General features: G+C 48.0%; 3 protein-coding genes across 3 annotated transcripts in view; 2 read left to right on the plus strand and 1 right to left on the minus strand.

Annotated features, from left to right (window-relative positions):
- Positions 1 to 164: 164 nt before the first annotated feature.
- MTCP1 (mature T cell proliferation 1) lies at positions 165 to 4,412 on the plus strand. Its single transcript, XM_085314870.1, has 5 exons — positions 165 to 222; positions 2,627 to 3,765; positions 3,867 to 4,037; positions 4,191 to 4,242; positions 4,324 to 4,412. Exons 2-4 carry the CDS (start codon positions 3,658 to 3,660, stop codon positions 4,236 to 4,238), a joined length of 327 nt encoding a protein of 108 aa, XP_085170996.1. The 5' UTR covers positions 165 to 222; positions 2,627 to 3,657; the 3' UTR covers positions 4,239 to 4,242; positions 4,324 to 4,412.
- A 1,152-nt stretch (positions 4,413 to 5,564) lies between these two features.
- CMC4 (C-X9-C motif containing 4) lies at positions 5,565 to 10,772 on the plus strand. Its single transcript, XM_085314871.1, has 2 exons — positions 5,565 to 5,626; positions 9,269 to 10,772. The coding sequence occupies exons 1-2, from the start codon at positions 5,569 to 5,571 to the stop codon at positions 9,436 to 9,438; spliced, it is 228 nt and encodes a 75-aa protein (XP_085170997.1). The 5' UTR covers positions 5,565 to 5,568; the 3' UTR covers positions 9,439 to 10,772.
- A 701-nt stretch (positions 10,773 to 11,473) lies between these two features.
- The window catches only part of FUNDC2 (FUN14 domain containing 2), a 12,159-nt gene continuing 5,000 nt past the window's right edge, over positions 11,474 to 18,632 (minus strand). Inside the window, exons 3-6 of the mRNA XM_085314895.1 lie at positions 18,372 to 18,624; positions 16,996 to 17,071; positions 15,325 to 15,459; positions 11,474 to 14,644 (exon numbers count right to left, since the gene is read on the minus strand). Coding sequence (XP_085171021.1) covers positions 14,567 to 14,644; positions 15,325 to 15,459; positions 16,996 to 17,071; positions 18,372 to 18,624 — 542 coding nt within the window. The 3' untranslated portion in view covers positions 11,474 to 14,566. The remainder of the gene's footprint in view (positions 14,645 to 15,324; positions 15,460 to 16,995; positions 17,072 to 18,371; positions 18,625 to 18,632) is intronic.

Genomic DNA, 18,632 nt, shown 5'->3' on the forward strand with positions numbered 1-18,632 from the left:
CTTTGCTTGCCCCAGCCGCCTCCAGCCCTCCCCAGGCCTGGCTCCCACACCCCCTCTGGGGCCGGCCCTTCTCTCCCTCCCCTTTCTCTTCCTTTCTTCGTGCACCTGGGCTCCCTCCCTGCCCYTTGTATTCCCTCCTTCTCTTTTTGTTTTCCTGTTTCTTTAGATCCCACCAAAGTTAGACCTTCCTTCCCCTAACTGCTGGACAGCCCCGGCTGGTTGGTGAGCATCTGCTACCCCTGAGTAGGTTGGGCAGAGTGGAGAGTTGAGTTGTGGAGGCTTGCTGGGGGCAAGTGCTCTGGGCAGAGTAGAGTCCAAAACCCAGAGAAGAAGCTTTAGAGTGAGTCAACATGCTCTCACATCAGCAGACAGCTCRTCTGATCCCTGACTCTTTGCAAGACGCAGGCTGGGATTTTCAGGAAAGCTCAGCTCCCATTTAGCTCCCCGAAGGCTGTGCACACAGAGCYGCACAGGCAGCTGCACCCTCTCTGCACCAGGAGGCCAAACTGGTCAGGTTTGAGCCGGCTTTCATCTGGATGCCTTGTAGCTGTGTTGGCTCAATACTATGCCCAATTCAGTTGGCTTCATCGTTGCTTTTTTTTTTCCATGGTAACTAAATGGCAGCTGAACTCTTCTAACAATCTGACCYGGTCCCCATTTAAAATAGCAGGTAATAGAGGGGGCGTTTGTTCAGCATGCTGAGCTTCAGCTCTGGGAATGGTCCAAGTTGCATTTGGAGCTCTTTCTTTCATTGTTCTGGTGATCTGTTTTAATGTAATGTCTAATGCTTTAAAAGCAAATAAATTGTCTTCATTACAAGACACAGTCCTCCTCCCTGCCATCTTCATGCTTGTTCATGTACTGTATGGCTCAGAAATCTACCCATGCCCCAGAACAATATTAAACTTAAAGGCCTGGTGCTGAGATAGACAGAATACCTGCAAGTCTTGTTGATGTCAGTAGGACTTGGGCTTTAAATTTCCCCCCATCAGGACCTTAAACAGCTCAGTGTTCTGCAGTTGTATTGATGAGAACATTGAAATCAGTGTCACAGGATGACACTGCAATCCTGCAAACTTTAGCTGGATTGYGTTTTGTTGGCTTGGGTCTTTGGTATAGATTGTGAAGCAAACCTAATATAAGGGACAAGTTTAACTATTTATTTTAAATATAAGTAAGTTTATTTTTCCTTTCAACCATTTCTTCCTCCAGGCTCTTGTYTGATTTCCTTATAAAGTCAGCAAAAATAGGCATTGCATATGTTTTTCCCCTTTTAAGGTTTTAGGTGCAAATGTCTAAGCGTGTGCTTTTTCAGATCCTCTCTGCTTTTCTTGTATGTTTTGAGTACTGAAGACAAACCTGTCTCACTTCAAACCCAATTGACGGTTTTGCCTGACTCGAGATTTTATTTGTGGCACTAACTGGATACTTTCATAGTAGTCTCAGAGAAAGAGAAAAGAGAGGCCAGACTGGGCCTTTGAACTTTGGCAACTGAACTCTGAGCTATGGAGTTTGGAGGAAGTTCGGGACAAATTAGTTGAACAAAGAGTAAAAACACATGTTAACGGCTGCCCATTCTGCACAGTGTCCTCTGCATGAGACCTTGTTCGGTCAATCCAGTACCTAGCATTACTGCCATGTTCACACACAATAAATACAAATGTRTATATATATATATTGTGCTTTAGTTCTCCTATCTGTAGTTCAGCAAGATTGAACAAGATTAGTACTTGGATAGGAGACCTCCCAGGAAAGTTTAGTTGCTGTAGGAAATGGTRGTGTTCACTTACTGAGCAATACTTTTCCAGTACTGAGGTCAGTATTAAGCTGACAATGTCTCCTGGTTCTGGGGATGATGAGCTATAGAAATTCCAGCTTTGAATAGGGTAAGAAAGCAAATTCTTGAACTTTTTTGGTCATGATGGGGCTTTTGGCATTTTACCGCAGAGTAGGAGAGTATCCTGGCCAAATTCCAAGCTGGGTAATTACATTCTGCTGACTGAAATTGAGCAGTGGTTATTGCTGCTTTTTACTGCTGGGCAAAATGATCTTCACACATGGGCTTAAATTTATGAAGTGACTTAGGATAAAGCARAATGAATGGGACTTGCAGAAATGTCACTTCAGCCTTCACAACTCCCTCCTGAAGGCCCTGTGAGGTTAGTCAGTTTGCTGTTGCATTCCTTTAAATGCCAGTGATCCAGCTGCTGGGGCATTGCTTGGAGTGGCTGTGGCAATGTTTCCCAGTCCAGGGCTGTGAACCATTGCAGTTCATAAGACATCACAGGATGTCTTCAGAACAGCTGTACTTTCTTATAGCGCACATACACATTTCCATACGTCAAGCAAGGAAACAAACAGAATGGGARAAAAATGAATAATAAAAGAACACTCAAATTTTTCTTTGTTCATAAATTAAAATACTGTGACTGTGCTGTTCAGGCTGATCCGTGGTTGGTGTTTAGTGTTCAAAAAGGCTGAGTGAGCTTTTGATTGGAAAAAAGGTAGAAAAACTCTGATGTAAGATATAGAGGGCTACGTGGAAGTGTATTTCCTATTATATATGTACCCCGATGTTTAACAATTTTTTCTCTCCCTGACCTTCCCTACTTTATTTTGTACCCAGATTTTCTTACTTCTGTCTGAAATCTGCCTTATAACTTCACAAGTTTTCAGGAGAAGATCACTGTGTTTCACTTGGATAGGAATATTGCAGCTGCTTCATAGCAGGAAGATACTATGTGTATTACAGCTTAATTCTGTTCTACTTTAAACCTAGATAAAGAATGAAGACTGTCTGTACCATTTTGATTACCTCTTCTAGGGTTCAAAAGAGAGAATCATTTTCCCTGACCTTCATTTGCTAATGGCTCAGCTTGATCTAACCTGTATACAGTAAACGTGCTGTTAAACAAAAATTCTAGTAGGAAGAACCGTCTCAATGTCTAAAATTCCTTTGCCCCTGCTGGTATCAGTGGCTCTTAGTAAGCAGCTAAAATTTGGACTACGCAAAGTAACGAGAGCTATTCACAAGAAGCTTGTACGTGAATGGACACTTCTGCCATCCTCTTAAAGGAGATGAGATGAAGGACCCTTCGCAATGACAGCTCTGCAAGCTCCAAATATGAGAAACTCGTGCGTGTGGAGTCTTACGCTTTGTCTCCAGAATGACCTTCGCTCCTGTTAGGCTAATTTCACCCGTTGCCACAAATTTTGCTTTTGGGATTTAGTCCATCACTAGCCACGGAAGTCTTGCATAAATCACTTTTTCTCTCTTTTTTCCCCCTCTATTTTACACAAAGACTGTTAATAGAACTGTTAGTGGAATAAGCGAAGCCAGTATTCACAGGGTCTAACAGTGTACTTATAGCACCTTTTGTCCCAAAATGCCTTACAAATGCCATACAGCACGCRTGTCCCAGCGTGCAACTCGTCATGAAATTTCCTTTCACTTAGGTACCACCTTAGCTTCCCAAATTGACTGTTAGGGACGTTTCAGCAAATAGCACCTCATACAGTAAGTCAGACGCCGCCCAAAGGTGCCTTTCAGAGCTGAGAGCTTTCTCCGCAAACGCATTCAGAGCTAAGGAGACCATGCGCGCACCGTGCGTGTTGACGCCGTACACCTAACGGGAGCACCGGGACGTAACTGGGGGAATGGCAGAAGGAGGGCACGCTGGCGCTCCTCCTGTCCGGCTGTGGGTGCGACGCGTGGGTGTTTACTGCGATGAGCACCGCAAAACGTGGCTCGTGGCTGCGGAAGAGGCAAGTGTCCCTTGAGCTTCCCAGTGATTGTAGCTTTGATAATGCAGGTGCCTCTACTGCTTTGCCAGTAACTGCCTGCTCTTTCTGTTACTCTCCCCCAGGAGGAAGGTATGCTGAGGGCTCGGATCCAAAGAGTTCAGGTTCCCCTGGGTGAGGCGCTGCGACCCAGCCAGCTCCCCCCATCCCGGCTGCCTCATATGTGGCAGCTGTCCCAGGGTGAGCAGTACAGGGATAGTAACTCTCGCGTTTGGGAGATAGAGCACCATCTCATGGTAAGGATGGTGGCGACGTTAGACCATAGTCATTCCTGTTTGTGAAGTCATTTGAGATCCCTGAGGGACGGCAAAGGACTGTTATTTTACTGAAGTCCGTTAGCTCGGCCAGGGTAACTGTAGACGTATTGAACTTTTCCTTGTCGCTTACAGCTTGGTGGTGTTGAAGAACTGCTGCTTAAACTCGTGCCTGGTGATTAATCTGGTATGTGTAGCTGTTACCCTGCTTTTGTACTGTGCTCTGTTTATTCCTGGTCATTCTTTAATATGAATTTTTGTCTTTCAGGAGCAGTGGCTCTAGGAAGATGTCCTTGTATGTTTTGTACAATAAATGATTCTCTCTCCACTGAAATGCAGCCACCTCTGAGGTGGAAGCAGTTAAACAACACACAGCACCATCACACAAGAGTTTAGGACAGGCAGTGAAGAAGAGTATCGTGTCCAATTGAAACGTCAGGGGGAGTTCTAGGTAGGCAGAATATGATCCTCCCGAGCGGAGTTTGGCCAGGATGCTGGAGGTGATGCCTTAGCCTTATTGAGAAGCGCCGTGGCATAGTGCCAGTCCGAGCGCGGACAGAGACTTGAAGGGCAGCACTTCCCTAGTGCTGGGCAGAGGCAGGGGCTGAAGAGCGTCTCGGAGGGAGCTGATGTCCCAGCACCACTTTCTGTAACAGCAGCACTTTCCGTAGAGGTCTCCCATCCAACTGCTGAGCCCAACAACTTTTTCTCATCTTTTGCTGTCTTGTGAGAGATCACAGTTTCAGGTGTCTTAGCTGCAGAAAGAAAAACTAAGTGTTTGTAATCCTGCTTTACAGTGATTTGAATGTGGTGGAGCTTTCCTCCGCTATGTTTCTTTTGGGATATTTCCAAGAGGTTTTCTAAAAACAAAAGACCAAACCACATAAGCCCTCACAAATTTTAGAGAACATACACTTTTTTTTTTTTAATTCCTTCTCCAGATGCAGTTGTGTGACAAACAGCAAACCCTTGGTTATACAGCACTCACAGGGAAGGCCTTTACTCAAGTACATGTTTTAGTGTAATGTTTGGAGGYGTAGAACTATCAGAAAAATCCATCTATGTTCAGCTGAGTCTTTGTTCAGAGGAGGGAATTTGTGTTTCTAAGAGGAAAAGCACAGATTTTGACCAGGAAAAAAAAAAAGAAAGAAAGAAAAGAAAAAGGCCTTCAAGCTTAGCAATGTGAAATTTCCCTGTATTTGTTGTCCATATTCTCATCCTCTAGCCAGACTCAGAGCTGTTCAGCTGAGGCATCTAACAAGCTGCTGCCTGGGAGAGGTGTGCTGCGAAGATTTTGTGTGGTCGTTGGGAGACTGAGGAGTTCTCGTGTGTGTTGGCAGTTGTATGCAAGCAGCAGTAGGTGTTCTCCGAGCTGTGGCCCATCATGCTGTGCTAGGGARGGAAATTGGGAGCTCTTTAGAAGTCTTGGTTTTAAGGGAATGCCTTGCCCCCTACAAAAAAAAAGCACATTGTTTCTACAGTAATATTTTCCTATCATTTTAGTTCTCTGACCATGTCCCAGAAGGATCCCTGCCAGAAACAAGCCTGTGAAATACAGAAATGCTTGCAAGGTACCAAGTGTCATTTTGTCTTTTTAGTGTCTTGATTTTTGGTGGAGCTTTTATCTTTTAAATTAACCCTGTTCTCCTTTCACCTTGAGAGAGAAGAAAGCATGGCCATTACTGTGACCTGGTTGCAAAGCAAACAGTGTCTTGTTTTAATAGATTTTTCCTTGTGTTTGATTTTGAATAACAAGACACCATTAGTACCACGCAAAAGTGTTTATACAGTGATGTGCTGTTTCAAACAAAGTCTTCTCCATGCTCTGGTCAGCGCCTGGGAGTCTTGGGACAAAGCTGTAGGCAGGAAGAGGCGTTAAACATTACAGTAAGCTCTCTCAGAGAGTGGCTAGTGTAATATTGGGTGGATTGTACGGGAGGACTGCAGAGCCTCTAGCTCTAGTGGGGGGATCTTAAGAGCAGGTTGGACTTGGGTGTCTGTCAGTAACTGGATTAGGTGTATGTGATCTGGCCTCAGATCTGATATAGTTTGATGTCTTCTGGAGAACTTTAACAGCTGTTTTGTATTAGCTTAGCTAAGAGTTTGTAGGGAAGAGGGAGATTATGTGATTTGGGAGAAGGCTTCTAGTGGCCTGAGCTGGGGAGAGCAGGCTTGTTACTCATAGAGGAAAAAATAGACGATAAACAAAAAAATCTGTTGCTTCTTGGAAAAGAACTTGCAGTAGGAAGTGAATACGAGCAAGCATGCCTCCGTGCCGAGGCAGCGCGGCAGCGTGGCAGAGCTCCTCCTGCCTCGCCTGGCTGAGCCCTTAGCCAGCGTGCTCTGAGCTTCGGTTGAAAACAGCTCAGTGCGTTAGCTCGGGGTGACAGGAGAGGGACGGCCAGTGGCGCMCTGCTGAAAGCAGCCAGGCCGGTTCCACAGAAATCCATGGCTGCTTTTAGTTTCTGTGCAAACTACAAGTGGGTTAGCTAAAAATTGAATGCGTGGGTGAAGTCCTGCTGGGGAAGTCGAGAGACGGCTCTGCAGTCTTCAGCAAATGTAATGGTTGCAATCTGTGCAAGTAGCAGACCAGCCCCTGGTAGGCTGGGGAAGAGCCTAAGAGGAAAAGCATCTGGAAAAATGAGGGAAAAGCCACAGTCAGTTTTTGGTAGATATCTGTCTTTCCCAGGATTGTTTTTTTGGAAGCTGTGATCAGCTTGAGGCAAGGGCTCAAACAAATCGCTCTCCATGCCCCCAAATTCTGTGGAAATAATGCTTGCTTTGCTATTGCTCTTGAAATTTGGAGCATTCTCATAGGAAGGGCTGGCTGACTTCTCTCCCCATAGTAACTGCACTTAAAAGCTAATGGTTGAACCCATTTTAGTCCCATTTGTGACAGTGTTATTTTCCTGGCATTCATGGAATTTATTCCAAATGTTTTACTGGTGTAGATATGTGTGCAGATTTGATCTGAATGATAAATGTTAGCACAGAAGCACTTTTACTCTGCTCTGCACACACCCCACTATGCACCACTTCTCTAGCTGTCATTTTGCAGTTTTGTTGTTGACCATATGTTACCCTGATGAACCAGCTGCGTTTGACAGGCAGCAAAGCAACTTTTCCTGTAGGAATTAGTGTAATTGAGGATGGAAATAATAGGRATGAGTACAGAGACTTAACTGACCAATACCCAAGGACAATATATGCAGGGTGACRGCTGGAGGGGCAGGAGCAGGACCTTGGGGAGATGCTGCCTTTTCAAAGGCTGCAACATTTGGAGAGGGTCGTGGTGCTAACAGATCGCGGCTGCTTCCTCTGGGAGACTGAATGCCCACTACAAACTGCTTCGTGTTTTGCTGTCCATCGTATGACTAACCGTTGTGCTTTCCAGGAACGCAGCCTCCATGGATAGCAGGATGTGCCTGCATGTAGCAATAGGTCTGGGAACAAACCTGCAGAGRCAAAGCAGCAGTTGCGAGCGCCCTGGGAGCACTTCTCATGGGACTGTTATGGTAGGGAGAGTTAGCTGACTTTCCCAAGGGCCTGACGTGCCTTCCAGGCTGTCAGCTTCCTTCTCTGCTAACCCAGGGGAGCCCAGCAGAGGCTCTGAGCTGAAGGTATCCTACCCGAACTACCTGGATTTGTTAGTCCTGGTTTCTTAGGGCCTGGGAGAGTCAAAGCTTTGGAGCAGCTGGTCACTGTGTCTGAAGCTCCTCTACACTATGACATTCAGAGCAAGCAGGAGGTGACAGTGGCCAGTCAGGCCTGCAAAAACCTCTCATTTGGGATCGCTGGGCAGACACAAGCTGCCAGCTGGTACAAACAGTAACATCTCCACAGGCTTTCTTCTCAGGGGTGACCTCTACGTTTTCATCATGCTCAAACTCAGGCAGGGAATCCATAGCCTAGAGATGAGCCCTGGCTAGCTCACGTGTTACCTGGGAAGCTTTTGCTGGCTCTCGCTGGGATCTCCAGCGGACGTAGGTTTGCCTCGCGCTGGGTTGGCTGTTGCGCTGTTCGGCGTAAATGAGGGGGTGTGGTGGTGAGCGCAGCGGCGAAGCGGTCGCGCTGCTCCTCCGAGGCTGCGGCGGGCAGCTCCGCACCGCTCGGCAGGCGGGCAGGTAGATGTTTGTTTGAGCAGCAGCTGCAGTGGGCTGGCGTAGCCCGGGGTCTCCCCGCTGCCAGGCTGGTGGCCAGCCTGCAAAGCACGGTGGGACACAGCGCGTCACGCAGCCACGCTGCCAAGCGCGGCGGCAGCAAGCGGAGAGCTGGGGCAGGAGGGATGCCGGACAAATTGGCCGTGTTCAGCAGCGCTCGAGCCTGCTGGGGCAGCTGAAGTCACTCAGAGCCTGAAGCGAAGGCAACACAGCGGCAGTGGAGGGATGGATGCAGGTGTGCTGCTTGGACAAAGCGCTGCACGCACCCAGTCGTCCCAGGCTAGCGGCTCATTTTACCCAGTGTCCCGTTGCCAGCAGTGCCTGAGAGCAGGAACCTGGGGCAGATTGAGAGGAGGGCAAGTAATGGGACTTCCCGAGCTCGAGGTGGGACCTGTGCATGGAAGGTGGTCACCCCTGGCTCCATGTAGCGTGGATTCAGCTGCTGGCGTCTGGCTAAGCATTCCTGCTGGCATGCTGGGTTGTGATGGGAAGCTCGGATTACTTTGCAAAAACGCATCCCTGCCTCCCACCCACCCCCTCCCCAGTTACAGGCCGCTGGTGGGGTGCTTTCAGTCATGCTTCTTCCTTTTACAAAGCCCGTAGCGATGAAGCATGCACATACTTACACCAAATCCTCTTTGGATGCTCTTGCACCCGTTGTAAACCCTGCAGTAACATAGCACTTGGGCTTGAGAGGCTTGAGAACAAAGGTCACAAGATTTAGCTTAAAAGGCAAAAAAAAAGTAGAGATTGAAGGGCAGCAGCAAGGGACACGTTGTTCTTACTGTAGCGGCGTGCAATAGCTGCAGCACTAAGGGGCTGACGATGCGCTCGTCGACAGCAGCAAGGCTAGCGCGGGGCAGCTTTAGACGAATGCAACTACTGAGAGCTTTTGTGGAGCAGGGAAAGCGATGAAATGTCCAAGCAGCTCTGGCTTTCCAGCGAGGCAAGCTGTGCAGCATCTGAAGGGCTGGGCTGGCTACGCCCCCTCTGGGGGCAAAACTTACTTGGCTGTGCAGACTTAGCATCACCCTTTTCTTTTTTATTTTCCAGCAAACAACTATGTGGAGTCTAAGTGTGAAGCTGTGCTTCAGGAAATGCGGAAGTGCTGTGCCCGGTACCCCAAGGGCAGATCTGTCTGTTGTTCAGGGTTTGAGAAAGAAGAAAGAGAGAGAGAAAAGTTTAAGGCTGCTTCAAAAGGAATTCCCCCACCACCTCAGTAACACACTGCAGCTCCAGCAGGTGCCAGAGCATGGACTCACCTGCAGAGCTCGTACGTGCTTTTTTCAGTCCTTCTCTAGACTTTCAGGAAAGCCAGATCGCTCCTAGAACACACCATCTCACGCACCAAAAAGTAAAACGCAGTACCAACAGATGGCCTGGTTAACGGACTTTATTTGCTGTACCAAAACATCATCTACATTGTCTTAGCATTGCACCTGTGTCTGTGAAAAGTCAAATTGATGTTTTTAGAATGCTTACCCTACTCTAATCCGTCCTCCGTATCAAAATGCAGGGGTGGAACCAGCTTCATTCTGACTTCTGGAGTGGGAGGTACAGGAAATAAGCTCAAAAGAGTGAATTTAAACATGACACATGAAACGACCATCTTGACACAGCAAAGGTAATGCTGCCATACTGCAGTAGTTTCAGACAACATTCACCTGTCCACTGGTTCAAGCTTAAGAATGGGAATCAGATCTGGGGTTTGCTCCTGGTTCTGACACAGATCCTGAGTGACTRCAAGTCACTTTGCCTAAGTGCCTCACCTTCCCACTGGATAGAGTTTTATGATTACTTTATATTGGGATTGCCTACACGCTGCTATTTGCATGACAATAAAGATGTTACAGGAACATTATTTCAGGGATTGCTACAGGAATAGGATTTTTAAAAAGAGCAATACTCATTTGGAAAATCTGACTGTTGATATGAAAACAAATTTATAAATTTGTTATGTATAACTGAACATCTTTAAGCAATATGTTATGAACCCAGCATAATTCAATGCTCTGGTACCCAGAGGCCTCTCACAAAGCCCTGGGCTAGATCCAAGAACTGATTTAGGTGCCCTCACTGAACAAGGTACAGGCACCCACTCTCCACAGAGCGCTCTAGACTCTCACGTGCAGGCAGGCTGTGTCTGGACCCCAGGGCGAGATGGCTTTTCAGATGCTCTCACCTGTGCAGCAGAATTTCCTGTGACCTGTAGGCAGAGCTTGGAAGACAGGTTCCTGCATCACCCTTCAGAGCTGCCTAAGTCTCTCCGTCCACTGTAGCAGGAGTCCAGGCACCTCAGTGGGTGCCAAGTCCATAACAGGGCCCAGACACCTCAATATCAGACTTTGAACCCACTAGGCTCCTAACTCTGTCATTAGATCTAGCCGTAAAGGACTTTTGTGCTGTGATCAAGTACAATTTAATTATAAAATACAGCTTCTATAAACAGACCACTGTAGTCTAGGCACAATAGATGAGTGTACTGAAGCCTAGAAAAGCAAACCATCTGTATTCACTGCTCTGAAATACCATGATACAAATAAATGACTGGAACAAATTGCAGTCTCAGTTTGGTTGTTTATTGAGAATGCAACATAGCTCTAGAGAGCCAGGCAGCTTGGCTGCCATTCACAGTCTAGGGCTGCATATGACAACACTATGTTTAAATAGAAGCTGCTTGGTATTTTTATATCAGGGCTCAGGATCCGAATAATGCAGTGCTAGCCTTCCCTCCCTGCCCGGAAAAACCCGCAGACAAAATAGGGGTTTTAGTATTCTTGAAGAGCAGGGAAGAGCGACAGCAAGGCAGTGAGGCAGCTCAGACACCTGATGAGAAGCTCATGTTTCCTTCTTGCCCTGTCTTGAACAGGAGCAGTGGAAAGATGATTGCTAATAGATGATCAGAAGCAAGTACTTCGGCTTCTGTTAGAAAAGCAAAACCTCGCGTTTGTGCCCACCCCTGCGAGGCAGAGAGCGCTGTTCAGCGGGAAGGCTCCCTCTGAAGCTGGGCTGGCAGGAGACATCCCAGCTTTGGGAGCACGGCTGATGGGTGCCAGGCCCGTCAGGTAGAGGGGCTCAGCCAGGCAGCCCACTCCTAGCCAGCTTTACCTGCAGAGAGGGGAGAAGGCAGCTGGAGCGCTGCGAGGAGCCTTACGCTCCCAGACTGGCTGCAACTGCTCCCGCAAGTCAAGCGGGACATGCTGGGTAAGGCAGAGAGGCTGGTTCCCACAGCTCAACAGAGCTCACACAGAGAAGCTATTAGAGCAAAACTGTTTAATAAAATATCACTTCAACAAGCATTTACATACAATATATAAAAAGACTTTACAAGCCTAGTGTGTTTTAAACCTTCCCGTACCGGAACAGGCGCCAGTTGTTGGAACCAGTCCAAGGGGAGCGTGTGTGTGTGTGCACAGGTGTGATGGGGGTGGGACATTCATTTTGGCACCTGCAGCAATGCAGATGCATCTCCATGGAAATTGGTCATTCAGCATCAAAACTTCCAGCGCAGCCACACAGCACTCAAATGGTGCCAGCCGCGAGTCCAACACTGCAACAGCAGAAAGATTTGCCAGATTTTGATGTCCTTGCCCATTCCCTGTCTGCATTCACACTAAACTCAACATGAATTTGTCTCAACTACTTGTTTCTCCTTCCAGCAGGAATCAAGACATTTTAGCTGAATCAGGGCCATCTCTGGGCCATTTCTCTTCATAGCAGCAACTACAGATCCTGAGGACAGGACCCAATACACCCTTCCCTAGGCTGGGATAGAAATAACAGGGATTTATTTGAGCCTTAAGTTCTTTTTATTATTTACTTTGAGCTTTGTCTTTGGAGAAAGCTTTGGAGGGAGAAGTGTGCCTCAGCAGAAGGTTGTGTTAGGTAACACGCCAGGCAGAGGGAAAGTAACATTTTTTTCCTCCTACAGGAACACGGGAGATCCTGCAATGCATCATATATGAATTCATGCACATTCAGTTGTATTTCCTACACACACACAATTCTTCACTCCACTYTCAAACAGTGATTTATCGAGGACCTATTTGCTGCCTCCCAGCATTCCTACAGCCCTTGATGGCCTTTAAGAARGCCATCATCAAAGGCATGTGAGCCTGCCTGCCCACACGTACAGCAGGACATGACAGCAAAGACACTAACTGCTGCTTCCTGGTTACCCACAGCTGCTTTTAGAGTGAAGAAGGTGAGAAACCCTCAGCTAACTCAATGTGTTGCTACACTGACCGCAGTGAACACGGAGCAAGACAAAAATCAAACCTCTAGTGGCAGAACCCACAGTTCCAGCTCTTCTAGCACTTCTCTTTGGGGAAGGTCCCTCACCTCCGTCCACGCCAAGAGCCAGCAATGCAACATTACACAGCACAGAAGAGGCTGCAGCTGCTGCCTCGGGTGCTGCCTCCTCAACACCCAGGCGCTTTGCTGTTTTCTAGTGCATCTCCCAAGTTGGACAGGTTGACTTCCAGCASAAGAGAACCATTCTCAGCAAGAACATTCACACGTAATCTGCTCGAGGACATCATCACCCTGCTGTCACACAAATCTCATGATTCTAGAAAGAGGCAATGACAACCCAGCACGAGCCTATACAGAACAGCTCTAAGGGATCATTTTTTTTTGTAATTTTTTTTCCTTTTCTCTTGTAGGTTAGAGTTCTGCTCTGCACACAGCTGCACTGGGCCAAAAACAGCAGGGCTCTGCATATTGGCTGCCTTATAACCTGCAGAAAAAGGGCTGCAGGTAAGGAATTAAGGAAGCTAGGGGATAGCTCTTTTTGTGGAAATARGAAAAGCTAATAAGCTTAAAGAAGGAAGGAACATCACCAAAACAGAAAGCTCGAAGTGRCCTCTACCACAAAAATACACCCTAACTGTCATGCTGTCTTTATCATTTAGGCCTCAGGACCTAAATGCATCTTGAGATGCATTTTCCTAAGCAAATAGGAAGTTAAGCAAGCTGCTTTAGCTGCTCCAAGTAGCATCTCTGTAACCAGTCTCAGGTTGGGAAGGAAAAGAAATGAGTTATTGCCAAACACATTCAAAAGAACCTGTGATTTCCCAGAGACAGAAAAGCASCTGAACCATTCTGATAACAGCAGCCCCCGGGATGCACATGCTGGGAAGATTAAATAGTTTCAGTTTGCAAAGTCCAGGGAGATGGGATTTGTACTCTGCAGAGGCAGCTAAAAGCAGTTCTAGCCAGATTTCATATCCTTCCCCCACTCCAACTGAACTGGCTACAGGTATCCCGAACCAGCACGATGTACCCCAAATCAGGATGCATCTCTTATCTACAATCCCGTCCCATACAGTTACATTCTAATGGGCATCACCAACTCCAAACTGGCCAGCAAAGGCCGTGCTAGACCTAGGAACACCAGTCTGAGCCCCAAGGTAATTTACAGTAAGTGACGCAGCTGACCCACACACCACCTGAGCCGCCAGCCCGACACAGATGGGTCGAGCACTCTGGAAGCCTGTCTGCCCAGACAAGAGAGCGCCTCAGCACATTCCAAAGGTTGAGCAGCCACCTGGCAAGCAAAAAAAGGCAACTGTGCTCTGCAGTGTGGGAAGTTCRGTGACTTTCAGAAGACACGATAAGGAAAGGGCTTGGAGAGTCACACACGGTGCTCAGTTTCCATCAGCAGTGCCAGCGCTGCAATTCCAGTAAGGGGTATAAATAACACCAGCGGAGAAGCCAAAATGGCCATTTCCGTGTAGTGCAATGGCAGGGGAAGGCAGGAGAACACCCTAGCCTCACTCAGAGCATGAACCGGCTCCTTAACCACCAGCCYGGAAGCCCACTCCAGCACAGAGCCCAAGCTGCCCCCACACTTCTGCTTCTACCCAAGGACAGTCAGGCATATTTGGATTTCACACACTATCTCTGTGCAGAGGGAAGCACAGACTTTCCAGGTACCAGGGAAGAGAAGTATAAGCCAAGCAGCAGTGAACAACCTATAGCTGTTGTATACACATACTGGTAGATTAACAAATGTAACAGTCCTGAGCACCTGCGAAGGCGCTTGTTTAGAGAGTTCTCTGTCCCTACATATTTATGAGGCTGCAACTCACCAAAATCTGGGCATACTGGGTGGGGAAAAGAATCACACTGATATGCTGGGGGTCATAAGCTTCAGACCAATCCCAACACCCAAACAGCCCAGGCAGAGGAAAAAGCTGGAAATCAGAGCAGCATTGTAARAAGGACGGGTTGGAACCTGGGGGAGGAAGGGATTGAGCCTGCTGGCAACAGCCACTCTTTTCTAAGTGAGAGGGAACACGAAGGAGAGGACAGAGAGGTTGGGCAAGAAAGGAGAGTTGAGTGTAGTTCCTATGATGCCATTCCAAGCAGAAATCCTCCAGCAAACCCTCCGGTCAGGATAACATTCTTCTTCAGAAACGTGATCACCTAAGCAGGGGAGAGAAGAGCCAACAGCATTCTCCAGCAACAGCAGGTCACTCCTCTACCCTCCCCATAATCAGGTACCTCGCAGGCTATTCCCTGGGCTGGGAAAGTGGCCACTGCCCAGCTCTAGGAAAGGAGCCTCCCTAACGACCTCCCTGCTTCCAGCCCCCCGTACGGCTCCTGCACAATTAGCATCCCAGAGCAGCTCAGACCCTGCAAGAGCTGCTGCACAGCCAGCGTCGACGTACCCCCGACGTACCCCCGCATCAGACACGCAGGGCCCAGCTACAGTCAGCACGCTGTCAGCTTGACAGAAGGGCACAACAAATGAATGCGTATGCCAGACCAGGACACAGCAGAGCCCAGGGTGACCAGACCAYGCTGCTACCAAATCTGCTTAGCTATGCTTTTCAGACTGAAGAGATTTTTCTTGAGTTCCCCACAATGCCAGTGAGTTTTCTTCCAACATCAAGGAATTTGCTACAACACATAGGGAACTTGCACCAYGCCTAGAAGGCACTCTGACTGTCTCAAATTCACCTGACTAGCTTTGCCATCTCTCCTGTTCTGCTGCTATGCAAGCACTCCCACTACAGAAGATCCCTAAGAGCCCACAAATTGGTCCTGTTCCGTGCTGTCCCTCTGACTGGGCACCTGCACACACCCTGGGAGAGTTGTCTCACCTCATCCACTTTGCTTTTCACTTCTGGAGACATTTTGTTACCGCTGCTGTGAAATTTCAGCTGCTGCTTGGCTTTGTTCACGTCCCGTTCTACCAGCTTCCAGTCCACTTTGATGTATCCTGTGTGGTTTGCAATCTACAGTTTTGAGGGGTGGAAAGAAAGTTCCTGGAGTGAAATCCTGCACAACTACAGTTAAACAAACCCTCCTTGCCATCTCACCCCTCCCCAAACCAAAGCCACCCCACACACTGGTTCAGGAGGCTGAGAGAGAAGAGACCAGCTGGAAAGCTTCAGAGTTGGAAAAAGCACCATCTCCACAGTTTATATTAACCATCCTGCAACATCTGCCTGCCACATAATCCTCTAACAGACGGGCACACTATTCCAGCTTAGCATGTTTCAGCCTCTTTTCTCTAACATAAAGCTAGCATCCCCTCCCCCTCACAACTGCCACATGTGTTATTGGGACTCAGCTGTCCTGCTGCTGTGGGTGGACACAGTTATTAATAGGTTGTTCCTCCCTAAGCATTTTATCTGGTGAGGATGATTCAACAGTGTAAATCTCCCTGCTCAGGGCAAGCTTTCGGCTGTCAGGAGAAGTATTGGAACCAGAACAGCAAGGAGAACAAGCTACACAAGACACAACCGGAAAGCAAACAACGATGGATTGCTGCTTGAGGTCTATGAATTGTTCTGCCCCCTGCAGGATGTACAAACCAGATTTCAGCATCCAGGATGCTCAAGTCCAGGGTTCTTAAACAGAAGAAACATAGCTGAAGGAGACAGACCTGTTTCCCTCCCTTCCCCAGTACATTACAAAGATYCTCATCTGTTCTAGCTCAACTCGTCGAGAAGCCAGCTTGAAGGGAAGCACACAGCAGACAGAGACAACCACCTCCTTTACATTAAGGACTGTAAGGGCTGTTTCTCCACGGACTCCACCTCCACCAGCGCAAAACTAATGACAGGAGCCAGCTCTGACACCAGTTCTTTAGCAAGAGTCCAGAGATTGCCGTGGCCAAGCCTACCTCCTGCTCCCAAGTTAGCCACTGCACTCGGGTGCCTCTGCAACGACAGCCTCCACATGCCTTTGGCCCAGCTTCCGTTAGCAGTCTCTAAGCAAAAAGTACCTCTCAGCAACCCCTAAAGCCGTGCTCGCCGCTCCTGTTTTGCTCCCGCTAAAGAGGGGAAGAAATTTATTCAGAGATCTGAACAAAGGCCTTGCCCCTTCCGGCACATCACGAACACACAGCCACCAAGCCAAAAACAGCTTCAAAGTTGCTACAGACTTGACTCATCTCTGGCTGTCACAAGCTAAGTACCACCACTGAGGTGACTGAATGTGCTTTTAAAATGTTCTTATGCAACTCCACAAACGCCACTGTGCACATCTCTGTTTCTAATATGTTTCATACTACTCATGGGAGTGGGGAAGCTACGTCATGAGGAACATACGCGTGTGACTGCCAGGAGCTGTGTGTGTCCATGGATAAGTAGGGAACTGACCCACGTGTCCAAACAACAGGAAAATTATTGGGACATGTTTATTACTGTTGATTATTAAAATCACCTGTTGAATCACCACCACAGTTAATTACTGAAATCACTAGACAACCCTTCTTCCCCACCACACAAAGTTCTTGGAAAGCCTAAGCCACTATTCATACATACCTGCAACAGGAAAAAGCCACCTCCCACTGCYGTTGCCGCCAGCTTTCCAACTTTTTGGAAGATGAATCCAGTACACCTACAAATCAACCAAGATCCAGTCAGGAAAATGGGACACCAAACACCTACTTCAGCATGCTTCCACAAACAAGACAGCGTTTGGCATTAATCACGCAAGACTCGGAGACAGCCTGACTAGTGGGGAAAYAAAGCCAAACGAGATCAGAGAAAAGCAGAACGGATTTGTGCCCAAATAAATTTGATGTTTCCTAACTTTTCACTTCTCGCTATTACAATTCAGCATTTCACAGCATTGATTCTTTTCCCTTCAAAAACCCCTTTTGGTTCTCCCCAGAGCATCACCAGAAACATGTGATTTCCCTGGAATTAACTTCTTTTTTAACTAGCATCATCTCTAATAGAAATTAAAGCAGCTCATCTGCTGCTGTTTCATGACGGAGCACCGGAAGCAGACCACAGGGCAAAGCCTGAATGACCTCAAACAACATCTGCTTGCTTTCCCACTTCATTTCTTAGAAGAGAAATTGCTGAAATAAGATCTTATCAGATCTTGTCTTGCTAGAAGCAGTGATCTAAAGCTACTGCTGCCTCCAGCAGCGTGGTACACTTTAACCCGTAAAACATCACTGTATCCACCAGAACTCAGGCAAGCGCTACCCCATTGCTCGTTCGTGCAGCCTGTTACATCACCTCAGACTTTACTTTGACCACAGTTTCCTTACCAACATTGCAAAACAACACAGCAATCTTTTCTCTTACCTATTTTTGAATAGATACACTTGGCTGAGACAAGAAAGAAGTCACCAGCTTGTATTTTAATTAGAAAATTAACAGAATATGTCATTCTCTTTTAAATAGTTACTCCTGTGTCAGGAGAGGGCAGGCACGGCAAGAAGTAGGGACGCGCCAGCAAAGCAGTGCAATCGCACTAAGTTTTCAAATCAACTTGTGTTACTGTGAGAACGAAGCTGCAAGCAAGGCACAGCCCCCAGCAGGCCCCCCCAGCGGCACGATCCCAAGGAAGCACGCGCACGAAACATCAGTGCGTGAGATGCAGCAAGCCACCTCCACAGGAGGTTTCTGCACACAGATTCCCAAAGCACGTCCGCATCCCGAGGGAGGAAGTAATCTCTGTTCCAAAACCCAACACCAGCACACCACGTCAGGAGTTGTGAAGAACATGAAGAAAATCAAAGCCTGCTGCTGCTCTCCCCTCCTCCCCCAAGAGATATCATCGGTTCTTTGGCTCCAAGTTAAATAACCACCCTGTTCCTGTCAGGATGCCCCCCCAAACCCACCTCGTGCCTGCACGCGTGCTCCCTGCCACGAGCACCAAAGGCAGCCCCAGCACCTCTTACCATCCTGTGACCCCTCCGATCACCAGCTGCGTGGCCACGTTGTATTTCTCTGCGCTCGAACCTGAGCTGGGGGCGAAAACCTTGCGCCACCAGGGCCGGTTCTTGGTGTACTCCGCCAGGTCCAGCACATTGTACGAGTCCTCCTTCTTCCCTGCGGGCACCCAGGGATGCTCAGCGCCAGGCCGCGGGGCCCCCTGCCCTTGGCACCACCCTCGCCGCCCCCCACCCAGGGCCTGGGCACCCTCCAGAGTCCCTTGGATG

Source organism: Rhea americana, unplaced genomic scaffold (assembly GCF_003343005.1).
Source record: "Rhea americana isolate MKP2758 unplaced genomic scaffold, rheAme1 scaffold_413, whole genome shotgun sequence".
In the NCBI taxonomy this organism is placed as follows: Eukaryota; Metazoa; Chordata; class Aves; order Rheiformes; family Rheidae; genus Rhea; species Rhea americana.